The sequence below is a fragment of the Barbus barbus genome (genome assembly GCF_936440315.1).
Source record: "Barbus barbus genome assembly, chromosome: 8".
Lineage (NCBI taxonomy): Eukaryota > Metazoa > Chordata > Actinopteri > Cypriniformes > Cyprinidae > Barbus > Barbus barbus.
In genome coordinates, this window is record NC_136736.1 from 15,223,451 (window position 1) to 15,241,479 (window position 18,029).

General features: G+C 35.9%; 1 protein-coding gene across 3 annotated transcripts; it reads right to left on the minus strand.

Moving 5' to 3' along the window:
• Nucleotides 1-1,615: 1,615 nt before the first annotated feature.
• Nucleotides 1,616-17,681, minus strand: LOC306873913 (WW domain binding protein 1-like). 3 transcript variants are annotated; one of them, XM_079423471.1, is made up of 5 exons: nucleotides 17,384-17,647; nucleotides 9,531-9,630; nucleotides 8,957-9,053; nucleotides 8,404-8,565; nucleotides 1,616-4,967 (listed from the first exon to the last, which is right to left on the minus strand). In XM_079423471.1, the coding sequence occupies exons 3-5, from the start codon at nucleotides 8,976-8,978 to the stop codon at nucleotides 4,273-4,275; spliced, it is 879 nt and encodes a 292-aa protein (XP_079279597.1). In that variant the 5' UTR covers nucleotides 8,979-9,053; nucleotides 9,531-9,630; nucleotides 17,384-17,647; the 3' UTR covers nucleotides 1,616-4,272. The 3 variants fall into 3 exon arrangements, with proteins under 3 accessions (XP_079279597.1, XP_079279595.1, XP_079279596.1); XM_079423469.1 differs by lacking the exon at nucleotides 8,957-9,053 and having other exon boundaries at nucleotides 17,384-17,681; XM_079423470.1 differs by lacking the exons at nucleotides 8,957-9,053; nucleotides 17,384-17,647 and adding an exon at nucleotides 10,718-10,891.
• Nucleotides 17,682-18,029: the final 348 nt, after the last annotated feature.

Sequence of the window (18,029 nt, forward strand, 5' to 3'; positions counted from 1 at the left end):
GTATAACACTAGACATTCCGTCCCCCCCACTTTTGAAATGATGGCTACGCCCCTGTTTGTGCTGTTTAATGCATTTGAGACATTGCGTTTTCCTCAGTGCATAAATGACACGTCACAGGTATATTTCTCATCTGTAAATGTTAGAAAGTAATGCAAATATATCCATTTTGCTGTCAGGAGTGGGCGAGACTTACGCCAGCGAACGAGCTCTGCTGTGCGCATGCGCGCGCTACACAGACGAAGCAGAATAGAATAATAGCGCAAGAATTCAGAATGAAATATACATTCTGCCAAAATATATGTTGATGGACATTAAATGTGACACGTAGAATTTGAATCCTACATATAGCCTAAGTGTATTTTTATGATAGCAGTAGGCCTACTGTAAATCAAATGTAAGCTGGCTAATCAACCATACTAGCTCAAAAATGTAGTCTGATTTCTATTATTTTCATTTTTAATTCAGTGTTTTTAATGCTTTAAAGAGCAATTTTAGATTAAAATATTACAATGTTATAATAACCATAAAAGCTGTCATAAACCCGAGAGAAAGGCTGCATGGCTAGAAACTGTTGATTGACTGAATGCACAAGTATGTGTTAAAATGATTTCATATATCTTAAAAAAAGGTCATTACATTTTTAATACAGTTGGTTGTAGCGTATTTTGTTTTTACTTATTTGATTATTTAAGGTGTATTTTCTGTATACTTTTATTTTTGGACTAATAATAAAGTCAACTAATTGTATGTGAGAGAGAGTTAGTGGTAATATCAGTGCGTTCCTATTGGTCCGTGTTAGAGGAGCTCAGCTTAGCCTGCTCCTGACCAGGTTAGTTTCTCAGCGCACAGTGACTGAGTTTGAGCTATGGTCATTTTGCTTTCAGAGACCAAATCAAGTGAAAATAAATCAGAATTACTGAAATAAGCCTGGCTTATTCGGTAAACTAGTTTTATGAAACAGCCCCCTGGTGTGCATCTTGAGACAATAACAAGGCACTGATAGTTTTAAAGATCAGTCAGTGCAAGTTTCTCTCAGTTGAAACAGCTCAGAATTACATTTTAGTCTGGGACTAGCCTTAAACCTTGTCTGTGAAACCGGGAGTAAATAGTGCCAGTGATTATAACTGTACAACAAATAGTGATTTAAAAATATATAAATAAACTAGTATAAATAAATATAAACAAACAAGTTTCTTAAGTAGACAAGTAATAAAGAATACGAGAAGTTTAAATTGAACTCTTAACTTTGTATTTTTTGGACTCACCAGCTATTGAATCTTTAAACCAGTTCACTGCACTATTCAAAGGGACACAGATCTTGTTAGTGAACTGAGGAATGAATCAGAATCCCTACCGCTTTTAAAAATATATATATACACACAGTTGGGCAAAAAAGTATTCAGTCAGCCACCAATTGTGCAAGTTCTCCCACTTAAAAAGATGAGAGAGGCCTGTAATTTTCATCATAGGTACACTTCAACTATGAGAGACAGAATGGGGGGAAAGAATCCAGGAAATCACATTGTAGGATTTTTAAAGAACTAGCACAATTGGTGGCTGACTAAATACTTTTTTGCCCAACTGTTAACACACAACAAAAGAAAACACACGTGTTGATTTGATTTGATTTAATGTACAGTGTCACGATTTGTTTTTGCATAACACAAGATAAACAGATAAAATATGAACTGCGTCAGAACTCATTTGATTACATAGTTTGTTATAATATGACAATATTTTAAGTCTTGTGAGTGAGATGCACGGGATGCATCGGAGCATTTAAGACTTTGAAAATCAGCATATTGTAAATACATATGTCCCCAAACTAGCTCTAATAGATTATCATCACAGAGACACCAGTAAAAGCAGCAAATCTCTTTACTAATAACATTCAATAGGGCAGTGAAATACAATTTGTTAACATGGAGAGCTTTGAAAGAGCGCTTCAGAGATCATGGAGGAACTTAAACTGAAGCTACTTTGGTGCAGAAATAGAAAAAAAAAATCATTTTATAATTACATATATGGCTCATTAGTTTGCATGTGAATATAAAATCAAGGCACAGCTTTTGAGCATTCATGAGCTTTTGTATAAAACTATATTCTATGAGGCTAATGTTCAAGATGATACTTGACAACTGTGTGAAACCGTATTTAGAGTGGTTGTAACAGTGCAAAAATGATATAAAAGGCACTTGAAAATCATGTTACCCCCATACAGCTTGATCAAATCTGTACCCATCAAGTTCAACAAGATATGCTTTACACAAAGATTTATGTATATTAACATTATAAAACATCAAAATGTTTCTGTCTTTGGAGTTCACTTAAATATGTTCCAGCGAAAAAAAAAAAAAAAAAAAAAAAGTTTATTAGCTTATATCAATGACTAAGCACCTATGAACTGACTTTACGCAGTAAATGCTTGTGTAGTAAAGACACCTCCCTTTGGCAAGGCTTTTATCCCTACAGGTTCAAAGAAATATACATTAGTGTTTGCTTGCAATCAAAAACTGATTAGTAGTAATAAAGCAGCATTTATAAGCTCCAAACCTAATTGACCTACTGTTGCTCCCTCAGGCAAAGAAACGGAGTTGCTCACTGTCTTACAATGAGAGCTGCAGTGTGAAAACCTTGTCCCACGATGTTTTTGCACAATTTTGGACACAGAAGGCCACCAAATGGGAATTCAATATTCCATGGAGGGATTTATAAAATATTTTAAAATAAATACGGTGGGTAACTCGGATTTACAGATCTCTTATCACGATCGCGGATGACAACATGCAGGATCAACACTGTTCATGTATCGCAGGGTATGATTAAATTGGGTATGAAACCTAAAGATGTCCGAGTTCCGCTCCCCGTGCAACTGATACTCGACTGTCATTGGCTAGTCTGCGCTCGAGGGGAGGGGCTTACCGATAGGTCAATTCTAACATCTACCCCATGTCAATCTATATAGCCTACTTTAGCTATAAAACTCAGATTTATGAATCAAATTTGTTCTGAATACCAAATACACATGAATAATTAATCAGAGCAAGCAGCAGCCAAAAAGATGACAATATGAACAGACAAAATGTGAATTAAGACTACGTAAATACTTTGAAATGAATAATCGTGAATATGATTCATTCAGAAGAACGTGATTGTGCAAAACAAAAACGTAATAAACACCAATAAGATTTGTCCCATCGCATTGGTCAAAGTCAACATGGATATTAAAAGCACATGTTGTTTTTTGGTGTTCAGTCAGTTTATAGATTGCTCTTTGATTGTCCTGAGACACTGAGTTCAGCACATTAGTGTTTACGTATTTAGAACCTCAGTCCTAAGAATTGCACAGTTAAAGTCTGGTCACATTATTTCACAAAATTTCAGCGAGATTTCGAAGGTAAAAATGGTCCACTCTCAAGCAATGCTCACACAGAAGTCAATTTCAAACCAAGCAGCTTTCTGTCGTTGAATGCAACAAATTCACATTACCAACTTGAACATGAATCTGAGAAACTCCTGTTCACACAGATTACAATTCATTTGAATTCAGAGCAAATGTGGTCGCACCTGGAGGATGTCTTATTATGCATGTCAGAAAGATCATATTTACAAGTTGAACGCAAATGATTGGCACCACCACAAAGTCGTAATTACGAAGTAGGAAACTATAGATATTCCAAACGAAGTTCTGGACGAATTGACGGTAAATTTGTTAAAATTTGTTTTCTTTCTCATTTACAATAAAACTAGCAATGTTGCATGTACAAAAGCATTGTACAATTACGATAGACTATGATTCAATTTACAGCACCTTTATACATTAAATAAAAATATTTTAAAAAGTAAAAATAAACCTTATGTGCAGTCTTTATTCATCATTTTGTGGATTTTTTTTTGTGTGTCGAAAAGTTACTACAACGTCTTTCTCCAACCACAGTAATCTGATCACATCTGATGTCATAATCATGATGACTCAACTAGAAAATACGAATCTCCCGGGAATACCTGAACGTACCATTACAGCATCACATGTATCATGTAGCGGAGCAAGTAGAGCCCATCCTTGTGCACTTTTGAGCTTTTTAACCGCATAAAAAGATGCTCTGTACATAAAACAACGATGCAGAGTACATCCAGTTGTTTCCATAACAAATGTATATATTGTGTACAAAGTCAGCAAAGTCTTTGCTTGCTCCTGCACTACACTCTGCAGCTTCCCTGTATGCCTGTCCTCCTCTCACTTTTTTTCCAGTAATGTCATGCATTTAGCTTTAAGATTCTGTGTTACTATGTTGTGGACCCTCTTGTTCATTAATAGTATGCAAATAGAGGCAGACCGGATGTGGCTGAGATAGGGACATTGGCGATGCTCCACACTCCACCCTGTTTTCTGGGGACAGAAGTCCCTGATTTTCCTCTCCGTAGGAACGAAGGCCACATTCCTCGCAGAAATCCTCCGAGTCCTCCTGGTCCTCCTCGCTCAAAAGCCCCTCGAATTCTTTGGGCGCATGGCTCTCCAAGCCTCGTCCACAAACACACACCTCAATCCCAGAATCCCCCGTGAATCTGCGGTGTCTTCCCAGAATCCTCTCTTTCTCGTCAGGTATCGCCACATTCCTGAGCGGCTCCTTCCTGCACTCGTTCTGCTTCTCCATGCTGGGAGGCTGCTGAGTGCTCTGTGCAGATCTGCCCCGCTCTAACTCCATCTCGCCCTTGCCGTCTTCTTTCTGGTGGTACCCGTTAGAGGTGTGAATCTCCTCTAGGCTGGGTCTGGAACAAAGCATGTCAGATGCAGGGGGCACTGGAGTGGTCTGTCCGGGTGTGCATTGTGCATCTTGCTGGTCAGTGGTTAAAGGGCTGGTGTAGGTCGGAGGGTCGGTGTTTAAGGCACTATATGGAGGAGGGGGTGTAGCGGGCCGATGCACTACCTCCTCATACTCTGGAAGGAGATAGTTGGGTAGGAATCCTGAAAGAGAAAGAATGGTGAGAAAATGTCTGAGAACAGCAGGGAGATTTGAAGCATTCAAAATTCAGACTTTGTTTTGGTTGAAGAGCTACAATTGTAACCATTTATAAGGACACTCATGTTGTTCCAAACCTGTATGACTTTCATATGGAAGTCTACTTCTGTCACATAAAAATAAAAAATAAAAAAAATGCTTTGGTAAATCAAAATTATGACATATTTATGAGATAAAAAGTCAAAATTATGACATAAAACACTTCTTGTCAACTATGACTTTCAATTTAGATTTTTTCTCAATTATGACAAGAAATGTATTTTATGACAAGTCAAACTGATTATATATTTAAAATCAAAGTCATTATTATGACAAGAAAAAATAAGTCTGTCAATTGACTTTCAATCTCATATTTGTCACAGTATATCAGTTTTGACTTTTGATCATTTTTATTATAATTTGAATTTATAACTTATAATAAACTTGATTTAATCTAATGACTTAGTATGTCTATTTTGACTTAGTATCTCAGTCATGACAGTGCTAGTTTTGACAGACATACTTTTGAATTTCCATGTCACAATTATAATTTTTATATCCTAATTTTAATGCCATAATTGTTACATATTACTTAGTGTGTCATACATTTGACCTTTTATCTCATAATAATGACAGCATGTCATAGTTTTGACTTTTTATTAATTTCTACTTTCTGTACTTCAGCTTTTTGTCAAACGTTTTAACTTTTTATGTCAGTTTTGACTTAGCATTTCATAATTTCAACATTTGATGTCAATTTCGACTATTTTTCTTATGTGGCAGAAATGGGCTTCAACGCTTTCTTCCTTATGCAGAAGACAATATTTTGAAGAGTTTTCAACTGTTTTTGACTATTCAGATTTTCTTTTTAAGTGAAATATCACTTAATTGTGGATATTTGTGGTTGGTGATAAATGACACGCTCTAAGTGCTGTGACGGTCCTCGAAAAGAATGTTCTCAAGGATGAGGCACAAGGTCATGCATGTATAGCCCTTTTTATATACACTATTATTAATAGACTGCGTTAATACACAAAACCCAAAATACCAAGTTTAGTGAAAGTGAAAGTGAAGTGACGTGTGGCCAAGTATGGTGACCCATACTCGGAATTTGTGCTCTGCATTTAACCCATCCAAGTGTACACACAGTAGTGAACACACAAACACACCATGAACATACACCCGGAGCAGTGGGCAGCCAATGCTGCGGCGCCCGGGGAGCAGTTGGGGGTTCGGTGCCTTGCTCAAGGGTCTCACCTCAGTCGTGGTATTGAAGGTGGAGAGAGCGCTGGTAATTCACTCCCCCCACCTACAATTCCTACCGGACCTGAGACTGGAAACCGCAACCTTCCAAGAGCCGACTCTCTATCCATTAGGCCACGACTGCCCCCGTTTATCAGCTCATTAAATCAACAATCAGTGTGACTGATTTTGTGAGCTGTCCTTGATCCATGGCTAATGAAAACAGAGTGCACTTTATTACAGAATGTTCCGTTTTGTGCTAATAGCTTTAAAATCAAGTATTAGGGGAGACCAGGACAATTGTTACATTAAACATATCTGGTGTCTCTCTGGTTAAACATTAACATGAATGACCAAAAATTAAATGAAGATTTAATCATGGCTGCACCAATAATTATGAAACACAAACTATGTAACATTTTTGTGTTTTTAAAATCTGTCTGAAGACTGACCAATATAATTTAAGGATTTATATTTTACAGGAAAAAATGGTCACTCCAGTTTCATTCAGAATGAATGCTATATTTATAATAACATTATAAACCCAATTAGTAACAAGGCTTTGATAATGCAACAGTGCAAACCACCAGAACAAAATCCATCTTACAACATCACATGGTTTATGGTCCGACTGAGATTCACTGTGGTTTAGGGGGTCACAGATTAGTACAGTACAGTAAAAAGCTAAAATGGTCTCCAATCAGGAGGTCTACCATTCTCAGACCCACCCAAAATAAAATATATAAAATGACTGTTACGCCTACCTGTTTACCCCTACTGGCTCTGCTACACAGTGCAGATGTTAGTTGGGCAACAGGTGTATTTAATCCCTAATTAACTCACTATAAGTATAAAGACTTGTGATTTAGAGGGAGATTTTTGGCTTATCTCTTTCACTTCTCTCATCTCTCTCACATTATTTCTTTTGTCCTCCCATATTTATTTTTAGTGCCTGATATTGTTTATTAAATAACCACACGCGTGTGTTTTCTCCCCTAGACGTCGGTTTCTTTTGATTGTTTAATTTTTGTTTTGCCTGGTTTGACAATAAATTAGTATATTGTTAAAACATTCGTTGTTTGCTTTTTTTTATGTTGCGGTACATGAGCCAGCCGTAACAATGACAAAACCAAGAAAATGCAGTTAATTAACAGCCGCTGTAATCAAACCCAGTAAAAGTCTATTTCTCTTCTATAGGGCAGGTAATGTATGTTCTGCTAGGTTCATTGTGTACACTTCAGTTTCAGGTACTGAAAACTATTGTAAGCAAGCCTTTTTATGACACTATCTCAAGATTAAATAATAAAAAGCCATAAAATGATAAAGCAAAATAACTCAACAATAACAACTGATGATGATGAACATCATGTGACGTGCTCACAACAAAGATTAGATTAACACTATGTCTGTACAGTACAGTGCACTGTAAAAAAAAAGTTGAGCAAACTTAAAATTTGAAGGCAACCAGCTTCAGCAGATTTTTTTCGTTTTCTCAACTTGTTGTTTTAAGTTTATACAAGACAGCAGATGTATTTGCATGCCTATTGCCTACACAGAAAATAACTGCCAGGGGGTATTTTGAAGATGCTCGACATGTGAACCGGCATGCCTTAAATAAGGACTTTGATCAAACCTTGCCATCCCATGGCATAAAAAAAAAAAACTCAAACTAAATGTTTGATAAGACTGTGTTTCACATGTGCTCTCACCGAGGGTAAACAAACAAAAGGCAGCAGGTGCAGAGTAGGAGGTGTAGGTGTATATGAATCATCTCATCTTTCAGGAAAACCAGGTCCATCAAATAAATCTTTCTGAGAAAACCTTTCACTCTCATTACAAACACATACTAAGAAAATATACTGAGATATGCTGACATTGAATTGTGATTCATTTAAAGTAAGTCACATTATGTAATTAATTAGATTAAATGTTTTTACTGACAGCCCCAACTACAAATCTACACAAGAACTCACAAAATCTAGCAAATTAAATATTTCTTCTACACAGTATACACATAAAAAAGCATACTGACTATTTCCTAATTACTTCAAAGTGACTTCAAGTCAGTTTTATTTTATTATTATTTTCCAGGGTTGAAGAATGAAGAAATGCTAAATAAATAAAAATAAAAAAAACTTTAAATAAGAAGGATGAGTTTACTGTAGTAGAAGGGCAGTGAGGTGTAGTTGTGAATCTCTCTGTAGGCAATGAGGTTGATCTCATGCTGTCGTTGTTGTTGTTGTAGTCTGTGTTTGGTGCGACGATGATGACAAACGCAGCAGCAGCTCAGGATGAAGATGATGGCCCACACCAACCAGAACCCTAAAGAAAAATAAACCACAAAGAAATAATACCACACAAACCAGAAAAATATTTAAAATATGTCTTTGTACTCTATACTGCTACTTAAAACCTGACTAATTCCTTTTAGACTAAAACCACAGCTAATGCGCAAATGGTCACACCCTCTGCATAAGGATTTGTGAGTCTCGTCATTTTTACTCCACACTTTGCTGAAGGTCAAGCATCTTAAGCTTTTCTCCTCATTTCGGCATATATTTTGTTTAGTTCTTCTCAGCCTCTTAAGGCTTGGTTTCATTTATTCAATCAGCTCAATCAGGAAATTCACCTGATATTGAAGAATCTGATGTTGATCTTTATATCTCCAGAGTGAGAAAAAGGGCTAAGAAAGTCACCCTCACACCCAGCTCACCCTCTCTTTGAACTGTTGCCATCTGGCCGGCGCTACAGATCACCAAGCACCAAAACAGCCAGACAAGTACAGTTTTTCCCCCCAGGCCATATCCCACCTGAGCAACACATAACACACCCCAGTACTGTACATCTGTAAATAACTCATCAAACCTTCATCTGTACATAGGACACATGCACATTCACAGTTCTGTCTATGGACATTTTTCTTTTCTGTACATTTTTTATTTGTATTACTGTTGTTATTTATCATTTATTTTCTATTCTCTTCATTATAAGTGTTTTTATTACCTTAATTATATGTTGTCTGCACTATGTTTGTACTTCTGTACTGGAAGCTCCTAACACCAAGACAAATTCCTTGTGTGTGTAAACATACTTGGCAATAAAGCTCTTTCTGATTCTGAAAAAATGTCACATCTGATTCAAGTTGATTGAATTTTTGCAAGTTCAATTTCATCAGCATTCCTGTATCAAGCAGTTCCTTCTTTGCATTCTAGGGTAAATGTGACCGAGCCTTTATGAATTCTTCTTATCAAACATTGTAATTATAACTAACACAATAATGTACTTACACCAGAGTTCAAAGTAGTAGCTGCAGCACTGGGACTCTCTACAACAGTGTCCCTTCTCACACACGTAGCTTTTATTATTCACACCCTCACAGTGAAGAACCTGCTTGGAAAAACACAGGACACAAGATAAATATTTTGTGGATTCACCATTTATCTCTAGAACAGCAAATCGTAAAGCAACAGTTCACCCTAAAATGAAGATTTGTTGAAAATGTGCTCACCCTCAGGCCATTCAAGATGTAGATGAATTTGTTTCTTCAAGAGAACCGATTTAAAGAAATTTAGCATTATATGACTCACTCATCGTTGGATTCTCTGCAGTGAATGGGTGCCGTCAGAATGAGAGTCCAAAAAACAGCTGATAAAAGCATCACAGTAATCCATAAGTAATCCTCTCGACTCCAGTCCATCGATTAACATCTTGAGAAGTGAAAAGCTGAGACATTTTTAGCTTCAAACTAAGATACAAGTTCTCTATAATATTGTTTTCTCACTGCAGAGGATCCATTGGTGAGAAAGTGATGTAAAGCTAAATTTCTCCAAATTTGTTCCAATGAAGAAACAAACTCTTTAAACATTTTGGATGGCCTGAGGGAATGTAAAATATCATCAAATTTTCATTTCTGGGTTAACTACTCCTTAAACTAGTGATAAACTATTCACCCTCAAGCACAATGCTATGGTGCAATCCGAATTTCGAAACATATTTTCCTTACCCAAATACATAAATAAATAAAGGGGTTTTAAATATATTATTCAATAAAAAAACATATTTTACAAATATCTTTGCAACGTAGGATGTTTACAACCTGAAATAACCTTGTTAGATCTGGGGATAAAAGCACCATGTCTGTGAACAAAGCACTGGCTTCAAAATCCAAAAAGACTTTTCATGTCAAATCCAAACATAAAAGAACAAAAGCTGCCTGAACATTTCATATTTGATAGTCACACTATCAACGTTGTGCACATCAAAATCTAGCAATTACCTAACCTTTTGAATCGGCCTTCTTTCTCTTTCTAAAGTAAATCCAGTTACACATTAAGCACACCCAGTTGCCATCAAGAATACAAAGACTACAGCTAGATCAGAGCAAAACAAGCAGAAACCTTCAAAAGGCATGTTTGTTTCATTTCATGAATCAGTTAATGATTAAATAAGAAAGTTAGGTGATCCAGTTCTCTACCATACTGGTGTCCTGCTGCAGTATAGACATGATACTCCACAGTTCTTCAGCAGCCTTGTGAAAGTCCTTTCAGCACAATGGTCATGATACACAGGAGAGGAACAGCGGTGCTTGCACACACACACACACTTCACTCAAGAGCCAGGGATTGGTCTATGGAAAATTACAAGCAGCAGAGGAGTGTAAGGAGGGCTGCATTATAATGAGATGCTACCTCAATATGGGAGTAGACAGCTCAAAATAACATGAAGAGGTAACAAAAAAAGACATCGCCCAGTGTCATACACGGTTTTGTCCTGTCTATGTTAGATCCTGTAACATACCGAAACTTTCTTTGCTTTTTTGCTGTTTAGTCTGCCTATAAATGTAAGGAAAATAAATGTAAAGGGCTGCTATACAGTAAATAATAAGGATAGACTAAGAAACAAAACAAACATTTTCATTACTTAAAATAAAAGTTCACAGAAACAAATATAAAATAATAATAAAAATATACAAAACTTCAACTCATTTCATCTAGGTTCCAAGGCATTTCCATTTCTCATTTTCATTTAGTTTAAGTTTATGTACTCAAATAACTAAATTAAAACTTAAAGCTGCAGTCTGTAAGTTTTGCCTCTTTGTCGCCATCTGTTTGAAAACCTGGAATTGCAGTTACTTGCGGAATTATCTTGATTGCGTGGTCTGTACTCTTGCATGGCTCCAGCGCGGATGAATCTAATGTTTTGAGGTGAATGTGTGGCAATCATTCACTGCACCGGTGTAGATGTTTACTGTATTTTGCAATCACAGATTCTAGCCTATGTCTTGGAATATATGATCAAAATAAGAATTTTCACCATATATTGTCACCTGAACAAGTAACAAGTCTGCCACGTTTGTTCTGCCCAACTGAGGAAAAAAGCATTACCATAAATCGCCCTACCAATGGTGATTTAATCTAAAGATCAGTTAGCACATATCACATCAAACCATGCAAAGTATTATTATTATACTTTAATCTCAAATTATTAATGTTAACATCAGCATTGCGTGACTATGCATATAGTGTGTATTAGCGTGTAGATTGCAATTTCTGTACAGTCTAATCTCTAATTGTCATACCATTCGAATTTCATATTAAGAAATTATTTTAACCCAAAAAGCAAACTATGCTCCCTTCGAACTGGTTGTCTTTAAAATACAAATCTTGTGTAATCCCAGGCTATTTGTAATCAGAAGCACATTTAAAACTGGAATAGAATTGAATTTCATTCATGTGTTTCATAAACACATAAACCTTTCTGGATTACAATCCGCCATCAAAATGATACATTTAATTATTCCAGCTGCTGTAAGAAAAGGTCGATGCGTCACCTGCATGATCCTCACATGCGATAGCCTAGTAGCCGGGACAACTTCTTTATGTTTACAGACGTGACGTAAATGACGTAGTGCCATGCTCGAATTTCCCACAAAAACCTACCCGTACCACTCAAATTAGAAAACATTATAATAAGCTAACTGTTGTGAATCGGGCTAAAGTAAGGCAATAGTTTTGAACACTGGCTGGTTATATACTTGCTCAAATATTGATTTTGGATCATTTTTAACCAAAAAAAAAAAGTTACGGACTGCAGCTTTAAAATTTATACAAAATTAAATAAAATCTTATTACTTTTTTTATTTTATTTGATTTTATTTTTTTATAGACTACATTAAAATCACTCGTTACTTTTTTTTTTTAAAATTAAAGATAACATTTTTGGGGGGTGTTCGTTTTCTCTGTCACTCATGGTGGGTTCAGAGAAATGTCCACTTAGTAGACAAGCAAGAGAGTATTTTAACAGACAATAAAATGGAAAGGTTTTGTGCAAGCTATTTCAAATTAAACAAGCTTATACTAGTTATGAAGGACAATATATGATAATCTTATGTCAATACCCTAACAAATAGAAAAGTGTACTGTTAAATAATGTACAGTTGCCGATTAAGCTTTTCTTGCGATTTTATCAATTTTGTGAAAGGTACTGTTGTTCATACACAAGAATTGCATTGACACCTGGACACACAAAAGCTGTTGCTGTGGTAACAAACAACAATACCTTGCACAATACCTGCTTGCTGACTTGCTTGACTAACATTTAAGGAATTATGTTTATAATAGGATATTGAGTTCGTACTTCCTGGTCCTGCACTGCCTATTGATTAAGCTGATTTGAATAAAATGTCAATATTGGCTAACGCTGATTAAAGCAACGCTTGAGTTTAAAGTACAATTATCATAATGCAAGGCAAGCACATCCCTAGTAGAACCTGTTATTAATTGAATATATTGCAAATTACACATACATACATATTACATACATACATAAGTAAAGAGTGTAAAGACCATCAACTCTACCGTGCGACTCCACCGGGCAGGGACACCGGCAAGGGATAGAAGTATCGCTTTTTATTTTAGTTTTTTCATTTATATGTTTGTTATTGAAATGTTGTTATATGCATGTGTCAATTTTATTTAATTTCTTTATTTTCTTAAATACGTGGGAATATAGTATTTATAGAGTAGTAACTTTTAGTTTTAGTTACTTTTTCTTATTTGTAAGTCTGCTAAATGACAAAAGTATATATATATATATATATATATATATATATATATATATATATATATATATGAAATATTTTTTTTTAATGATTGTAAATATGGTTTTTGTATTGTAAAATATTATAAATATGGCACAGAATTTATGGTGAAACTACATTCATATATAAATTTGGAATATATTTCACAAGACATTAAAACTTATGTAAATATAGTTCATTTGTATTTTTTAAATGATGCAAATTAGGATATTTTGTTACATATTAAATTAGTAATGTTGATTTGCCTAATGTTGGTTAATGAATATGTCAGTTCACATTGTTTATGGAAAGCACAAATCAGCATGACCATCTACTGTATTTCACATCTTATATTATAATGATGTATCAGTATAGTCAGCACATTAAAAGTAGTAGATTTAAGTTGTTAAATGAACTATAAATAATACAGGCACCAAAATGTCTTCCCATAATGCTCAAAACCTTGCCAAAATATTGTTTTAAGACAGACTTTCTAGCATCCACAGCTGCCAGTGTTTACCACACAGTTTACACAACACAGCCATTACTAAGCTCAGGTTATTAAGTCCAGGTTCAAGACCAAAGTAGACACAGAATTCCAGAAATGTCTCCATTCTGCTGAGCAGGTCAAGTGTAGCCCCATGCATGACCTTGTGCCTCATCCTTGAGAACATTCTTTTCGAGGACCGTCACAGCACTTAGAGCGTGTCATTTATCACCAACCACAAATATCCACAATTAACCAATGCTGACTCTGCAACATGAGACTGGACATACTGTTTCTGGATATTATTAAGCACAAGTATTTGGACACTTAAGCCAAACACAATGAATCACATTCCACTGAATACTAAATATCAAGCCATGTGGAATCTTCAAACATGTGGAACAACAATACACAATAAACCGAGACCTTTTCTCAGAACCAGTTCTGCTTTTCTGACCCATTTTTGCAATTACTCTCAACCAAATGGTGTCAAGGTCATTTTAAGTCAATGTATGAAGTCTCAAGTTCACACAAGTGTCCTAGCAGAGTAACCACACAGACACACTCTTGAAAATCAAGCTTCCAAAAGAGGTTTTCACAGTGATGCCACAGAAGAACCATTTTGGATTCTCAAAAAAAAAAAAAAAAAAAAAACATCAGAAAAATAATTCAGAGAATAAGTACTTTTTTTTTTCTTTGTGTGAATTATTAATTAGGAGAACCTTTTTGTGCAATGGAAAGGGTCCATTGCTGTTAAAATTAAAGTTAAATTAAATTAAAGTTTCAGAAAGCATTCGAGTAGAATTGAGTTGCATGTAAACCTTGGCAAATTGAACTAATTCTTTGCAGCTCTGGACACTCTGTCCATATCCGGTTTCGGTGCCAGAACACATTATATTAGAAACTAATTCAAGTTTAATAGGTTATAATGGGAAGCTGCTGAAAGCAGCAGATAATGTTGGCCTGTTTAATAACAATACTGGACTAGTTTTCCATAGTCTTAGTGAGATGTGGAGTATTAGTGACAGCATATATGATATGATAATCCTGTATCTGAACTGGCTATAGCCACTGAACAGCAGTTGATTAATTTGGCCACCAGTGTGTAATAATAATCCCAGCTTTCATTCTCTTCAGCAATGTCAAATATCTCAATAAATAACGCAAGATATGAATACTAACACTGAGTCAGCTAAAACTCAGTCTTTTGGGTAAACATTAGGTTTGGAGGGAGGAACAAAAGCACACGCTATTACACAATACACTCCTCAGCAGAATTGTTTAACTTGCAGCTGAGGAGTGAGGCTTATCTTCAGGTTCTGTGGTCGTCTGATGGAACTACAGACAGTCTGTAGTTAACCTACTTCAGTATTGTCATTATCTTGTGAGTGATTTACATAACAGAGCCTATATAGGCTGAGTTTCAGTTCATTTTTGTTACAGGCTTAATTTGTTCACAGAAAGGAAACTCAAATGGTAGAAAGCAACATCCTATTTGTTTTCTTTATTTTATAAAACTACAATGTTTTGTTTTCATTGTGAGTGTACACAAATAAAAGCAGACCATTATACAGTGGTGCATTATTAAGACGATAAGTGTTTAAAGTTGATTCTGCTGGTATAAGGAAACAGTTGAAGTGATCGTGTCACACACACACGCACACAAAAAAACACATCAGTTCCAGTAATGCTAAAGTTGGTACTTTATCAAAATAAAATACAAACATCAGCGCACCCGCCTCTGTGTCTCCGTTGGAACGTGACTTAAGTACAAAGCCTATAATTTACATAAGAAATAATAGTTTAGCATTCAGATAAGTTACAACGCAAATATTGGAAATATTATGGAATATTTGGATTTGTGCCGAATGAGAGAGGTAGGATACATGAGCACAAAGATCCATTTCGCAAACAGTTGAGTGTACACGCCTTTAAAGTATACTCCTTTTCAGAATCAGCACATGGTCACTGTCTGGGGGCTTTGTTTTCAAGCACGCAACTCATAGCATTCGCTGTTCTTCTGCTGGCGGTTATCAAACAGTGTTGCATTGCTGCGGGCGCCACCTTCTGGATTGAGGGTGAAGTACCTGTATTCGTTGTAAGGCCTCATACACCGAACCGAGATGCCCGTACCATGACGGTTCGGTACGAATACATGTATCGTGCCACCCCTACTCTATACACAACACAGTCTACATAATTGTTTATGTAACTATGCAAACTATAGGGTCTAATGTATTAATATTCTGTTTATCCTGCTCTATAAAATGTGAATTACATCACAACGTGCAGAATTTTTTTTACTTTAATATGAAGGAGATCTATTTGTACTAAATGGAATAGAAAATGCTCTAGACACCTTGCTACTATCAAAATAGATATTTACATATATGTGACCCTGGACCACAAAACCAGTCTGAAGTCGGTGGGGTATATTTGTAGCAATAGCCAAAAATACATTGCATAGGTCAAAATTATCAAATTTTCTTTTATGCCAATAATCATTAGGATATTAAGTAAAGATCATGTAAATTTCTTACCATAAATATGTCAAAACTTAATTTTTGATTAGCAATATGCATTGCTAAGAACTTCATTTGGAGAACTTTAAAGACGATTTTCTCAGTATTTAGATTTTTTTGCACCCTCAGATTGCAGATTTTCAAATAGTTGTATCTCAGCCAAATATTGTCTGATCCTAACAAACCATACATCAATGAAAAGCTTATTTATTCAGCTTCCAGATGATCTCAATTTCGAAAAATGTACAGGGTCAAATATTTGAATAAAACAGAGTATGGCACAAACTTAAGTTTGCTGTAACAGAAAGCACAGATAAAAACCTACTTTGTACGAACTCTGATCGCCAATCAGGAGGAAAATAAATCACTTGGCACATTTTATTGACGAATTCACTTCTTTGAACTACGGACAGAGATTACCACTGTCTTCACCAGTGATAACAAAATCCATAGACCTTTGTAAAGGAGAAACACATGACACTTGTGACAGATGTAGCCTGTTTACGTTTGTAGATTAATGACTGCTTCAACTGTTGAATCAACAGTTATAGTGAATTTATATTGTCATTTTGCACTCAATCATACTGATTCACAACATAAACTATTGATAGTTTATTCTAATTTAAATTTAGCACATTTAATCTTGAAATGTGTGACAGTTTAATTGTTAGGAACTGCTAACACTGTAGACTTTTGTTTACTGAATTTGGTCCAGACCTACTTGGGCTGTGTCTCAAACCCTAGGTACGTGTCTATCTAGACAGCATTTTGGCCATCATGTTACGTTCAAAATTGCTGTCAAGTAAGCAACCAACACAGTCCCAGACTTCCGTGACCTGACGCAAGACTATTGGTTAGCACGCAAGACTTGTAACAAACAGATGTATCAGATTGCAAAATAAATAAAACGTAAGTTGAACGCTGTTAAGAACTTAACCAGTTGCCATGCGCTACAAACTGCGGATGAAAGATGCAAAATGTTCAATCGTCGAGTCAAATAAAAAGTTTGACACAAACAACCGGCAGAACACATTTGAACAAGCCTTTTCTCACCTCATAGACAGTGGCATCAGTGGGGTTGGCAGATCCAGCGATATATAAAAACAAGCCCATTTTAAACAGGCTGATAGGGCATTACAATGTCTCAGTGTTGACTTTGATCACAGCGCAAGAGTTGTAAATACACGTATTGTTCGTTAATCGTACGAACGCGTAAAAGGCTCTCGCTCTTGCGCCGCCCGTCTTCTGCTGTTATTGGGCCATGAGGGGAGGCACAGCAGCATGAGCTCCGTGCCACTGGTTGCCCCCAACTATTACACAAGCGAGACCCTGCGAACTGCTGTTCAGGCTCAGCTGGGCGTGGCGCAGTCACGTAGTGAATCATCTCAGTGACTCGACTCATTTGAATCAGTAAAAGAATGGACCCATTCTAAAGATTACATCGAAACGCCAATAGGGGGCGACAATGTGTTTATTTATTTTGAAATTTGTAACCACAAAACCAGTCAAAACTAGACTATATTTATTGTCTGAAAGCTGAATAAATAAGCTTTCCATTGATGTATGGTTTGTTAGGACTGGACAATTGGCCGAGATACAACAATTTGAAAATCGGGAATTTGAGGGTACAAAAAAATTCAAAATAAATTCAAAATATTGAGAAAAATCACCTTTAAAGTTGTCCACATGAAGTCCTTAG

Bases quoted from the DNA above. Each gene is read 5' to 3' on its own strand.
- LOC306873913 (XM_079423469.1), bottom strand. From the start codon at position 17,443: ATGGGCTTGTTTTTATATATCGCTGGATCTGCCAACCCCACTGATGCC. The intron at 8,566-9,530 runs GTAAGTACATTA...ATTTTTCTTTAG, and splicing joins CTACTACTTTGAACTCTGGT to GGTTCTGGTTGGTGTGGGCC. The intron at 4,968-8,403 runs GTAAACTCATCC...TTTCTCTTTCAG, and splicing joins CTCACTGCCCTTCTACTACA to GATTCCTACCCAACTATCTC.